At 33.4% G+C, this 4536-nt stretch overlaps 1 protein-coding gene across 1 annotated transcript; it reads right to left on the bottom strand.

Moving 5' to 3' along the window:
- Nucleotides 1-1947: 1947 nt before the first annotated feature.
- On the bottom strand, nucleotides 1948-3880 carry LOC132635233 (probable purine permease 11). The gene is made up of 2 exons (XM_060351541.1): nucleotides 3788-3880; nucleotides 1948-3292 (listed from the first exon to the last, which is right to left on the bottom strand). Exons 1-2 carry the CDS (start codon nucleotides 3825-3827, stop codon nucleotides 2202-2204), a joined length of 1131 nt encoding a protein of 376 aa, XP_060207524.1. The 5' UTR covers nucleotides 3828-3880; the 3' UTR covers nucleotides 1948-2201.
- Between the last annotated feature and the right edge of the window lie 656 nt (nucleotides 3881-4536).

Here is a 4536-nt window from a genome sequence, read left to right as displayed (position 1 = left end):
CACATTCTAATAGAAGAACACCTGACCCTAATGATCCAGCCACCTTAATGAAAGAAGATGGTATACCACCTTAAGGCAGAATTTGCATGGGCAGAGGGCAAAAGTTAAAGACTACCAATTTGAGGGTAAGACCACCCATTTGACGGACAAAAATTAAAGACCAACCCAAATGAAGGCTAATCCGCTCAAAAAGAAAGTACTAGATGAAAAGTATATTCAACATTTTATTTAGCCCAATAATCTCAACTGGATCAGTTTTATTTACCATTTTTAGGCCTTAGGCCCTTATGGAGTCAACATGGTTCATATTTCATGACAATCTTTTTCTCCATCCTTCTATCAAACATCACTTTGATTTACGTTGTTGATGATCCAAATTCGGCACTCTATATCACAAATTTGGATCATCAACAAAAAATTGTCTACATCAGTTGGTATATGCATCTCGATCTTTTAAGAAAAAAAAAAGTGCTAACGCTTCACTCACTATATTCTCTTACACATGGGAGGAGTATGTAACATCATTGGGTACATTGCCATTGTCCTCTATTTTCCTTAGCTAAATTTTTGCTTCTTCCACAAGTCCTTCTAAACAAAATCCATTTATCATTACATTGTATGTGCTCAAATCAGGGTAAACATTTATATGGAAGGATTAAGGAAGCTTGTCAAAAATACCGTGAACTTCATCGAGCTTTCCAGTTTTGCAGAGCCTATCGATAACAGCAGTGTATATTGTGATATCCACATATTTTTTCTTTCCAACTCATGGAAGTGTGACTTACCTTCTTCGATATGTCCATTCTTAAAATAACCATCAATTAAGATGTAACGAGTGCAAACATTAGGACTATACTTTATTTTATTTTTTATTTTTATTAATATAGGACCCGTATTTTGCATCTCATTAAAGAATTTTTTTTTAGCGCATTCAAATCGACCAACTTCAAATACACCTTTCAATGTGTAGATACATAGCGGACAATCTCACGTCCTAACATAAGCATCATCTAATTTCTTACTCTGGCAGTATTCATGAATTAACATTTTATAGCCAGAATTATTAGGCTTCATACCCTTACCTCTCATATAATCTATAGTTTTCTCAGCTAAATGTTATTTACCTCGAGAACAATATCCTCTTATTATTAGTGTTGTATAGTTGAAATCACGAGGTTTTAGGCCTTTTTTCAATCATAACCTGTATTATGTTCTCAACATCTTCAACTCTCCCTTCTTCACAAAATGCATCTATAATTATGTTGAAGCTGTCCTCTATATCATTAAATATAAATTCAACCATTTCCTGTTCTCCATGTAAAGAATCAATCGAATGTAAAATAATCGAAGATATTATCTTGAGATAGACCTTGCTCTTCCATTTGGTTGAAAATGTTAAAAGCAACCATTTCATCAACGGCGTCCCTGACATTATCACAAACTGATGTCATTGTACAATATCGTCGTTTCATTATTGCGATCAAATGAAGATCTGCTTCTTTAGCATGTCTCAATCAGCAAAATGCACTTAGAACCGTATCATCCATAAATTTACATTGCTGATATATAGATATTCTTCTTCACCAGCTTTGTACACATTTCTATAGCCTGTTCTTTCATATTTCTAGTAAAGAGATTAGAGACTGCTTGTCAGTTGGTTGAACGCGACTATATTTTAACGAATACCAGTCTTATAGAAAATGGTCAATAAGGAAATTCATTCATATCCAGAAAGAAAAATCTCGCAATAACAGTTAATCGCTATATCTCTTGTTCAAGTCATTCATAATTCATAATGAGCCTGATTTTTCAAGTTGTGACCTTTGGCGCCTGAACTGTTCATTTGAGTACTTGTTTGTAATAGCTAAAGCCAGTGTCATATTGTAAAATGCATTTCAAAATATTTTTCTTTTTATAAAAGGAGACTAAAGAGTATAAATTGTGCCATGTTGAATTCATCACTCAAGGAATTCCTCTATTTTCACAGTTCAGAGAGCCAAATAACAAAAAAGTTCATATTTTGAAATCACACACTATATATCATCACCATTCTAAAACTGATACAATTTAAAATATCAGAAATAATTCAGCAATCGTGGCACAACATTTCTCTTGATAACGGCTATGGTATACATAAGAAAAAAGGATAAGGGAGTATAGGCATGCAATTATTTTTTGCATGGCATTTAAGAGAGAACTTCCTAATGAGTAATAGTGGCTTCATTGTCCTCAGATTTTGAAGACTTGGCTTTGGAGTCATCAAGATAATTCTGATATACATAAGAAAGGAATCCCCAAAGAGCAAGCAACAATGCAATGACTTTTTCCCCATCCATTTTATCATGGAAGAAAATCACAGCAAGAACAGGCACAGCTGGCAAACCCAAAGTACTTATCACATTTGAGAACAAAGAAGACACCTCAAATATCAACCCCAACAAACCAACACAACATATCTGCCAAAGTACAGCAGTCGAAACCAATGTCATCAAATACGAAATTTCCCCCTTGCGAAAATCGTTCATCTCTGCTGTCAGATTTCTTAATTCACCACTCGCGTATAGCCCCACAACACAAACACAAGTTGCTACGAATGACGGAAAAATTTGCATCTTCAAAATTGTATCAAATGTCTCACTTTTTATCACCCTCTTGAATGTTACTTCTAATAAAGAGAGGTATAACGCGTAAGTTGCTGATGCAGCCACCGTACATACAAATCCGATTATATATTTCCCAACGGATAAATTTGTACTAGTGTCAGATTCAGAATGAACTGCTAATAATGCAGCTGAAACTGTGACAATCACAACAGAGTTGAGAATTAAAGCTGTGAATTTTTGCGCGTTTAGTAGGAACGAAAACAGGCAATTGAAGGCTAATTGAGATGCACAAATGAGGGAATAACTTGAGACAGGAAGGTATAATAGTCCATATGAGTACATCAAATTGTCACCTGCTAACAATAGGCCAAAAAACACATAGAGGAGAAAAAGGGAAGATTTTGAAGGTTTTTCGGGTGATGAAGACGCGATTTTTTTCGGAGATTTAAAGAGAAAGAAAAGTGGAATCAGGATTGGGAAACCAGCTGATTGAACAAATGTTGCCATCCATTTACTATTTCCACCTTGATCATAGTAAAATGATCCTAAAAGTGTAGCAGCAGATTGGCCAACAAGTAGGAAAGTGATGTATACAAATATCCTAAACCACCATCCATAGTGTTTATTGGATCTTTTTGGAAGTTGTTGCTGCTGATTTGTAGCATCTTCTGATATTTGCCTGCTTGATTCTTTGTGACAGCCACCACAAAATAAATAAGTAGATAATCAAATAAGCAAAAATTATAATCAAGCACAACATGTGGCCAATTTTGTCGATCCTACAGGAACTAGAACAATTATCAATTAATTTATTCTTGATGGCTAAAAGTAATAAATTCCAGTGATTTGTTTTAATATCGCAGAAACAACAAATTAAAGTCATCTAAAGTTTGAATTGGGATTAAACTTGATTTGAGATGATTAATTTAGATTTTCTTGCTCCTTCTTTAAAACATGTTTTGGACCATAAATGTTAGATTACTTCTCTCTAATATAATCGCAGTTGTAGAATCTTTTTCTTTCTATTTGGAACACCCTATAAGAATCATGATAGGAACAGACCTATACATCTCCTCCTTTTCTTGAATCATTTTTACTAAAATAAGAGCATCGAATTTTGATCATAAAGAGTTAAAAAAGATGGGAAATTGAAAAAAGAACAAGGAGGAAATTCAGTGACAAACCTGGGACTTGCAGCTCCACTTGCTGAGTAGAAGAGTCCATGAATAAGTTGTAGTACACAGAGACGAGAGTGATACTAAAATCTTGTTCTTTAATACTCAATCCGTCCAAAAAAAATTGTCTTAGTTTGATTTAACATAAAATTTAAAAAATATACGAAAACTTTTAAAATGTGTGGTCCAAAAATAACCTTAAATATTTATGTGATCGTACATTTATGTGATCGTACATTATTCCATAAAGTTAAATTTTTTTTAAATATAAAAATATGATAATCCTTTTGAAATAAACTAATAAAAAAATAAGACAATTTTTTTAGACTGGAGGGAGTAATATTAGTTAAAAAAGAAAGCAAAGAAGTGTAAACGTATGTGAAATATCACAAAGTCTCACAAGTTGGAAATTGGCTCTTTACCCTCTGTTTGGATGGTTGTTTCCCGTGGTTCATTAATGTATAGTATGGTATGATACAGTATGGTGTTGTATTGTATTGTGCTGTACTAATGAACACAATGTTTGGATAGACTGTATCGTTTGTTGTGGTTTAATAACATTTATATTGTTTGGTTTGACTGTATGGTACTGTATAATAACTTGTAAGTTTATTAAAATTCCCTTAACTCTTAATTAGAAATTAGTTTATATATATTAATAAAATTCAGGTAAAGAATAAAATAAGAACTTTAAAAAAATAAGTAGGTAGTGAGTGTAGGTGGTGGAGGGGTGGGTGGTTGTGGGATGAGGGTGGGGT

The sequence above is a fragment of the Lycium barbarum genome, chromosome 4, assembly GCF_019175385.1.
Source record: "Lycium barbarum isolate Lr01 chromosome 4, ASM1917538v2, whole genome shotgun sequence".
Lineage (NCBI taxonomy): Eukaryota > Viridiplantae > Streptophyta > Magnoliopsida > Solanales > Solanaceae > Lycium > Lycium barbarum.
Note: the sequence above shows the minus strand (reverse complement) of the source record. Positions and strands in the feature narration are given on the sequence as shown.

Excerpts from the sequence above, each read along its gene's own strand:
- LOC132635233 (XM_060351541.1), bottom strand. The coding sequence starts at position 3,827 with ATGGACTCTTCTACTCAGCAAGTGGAGCTGCAAGTCCCAG. Across the intron at positions 3,293-3,787 it reads AGTGGAGCTGCAAGTCCCAG|AATCAAGCAGGCAAATATCA; the intron begins GTTTGTCACTGA and ends GCTGTCACAAAG.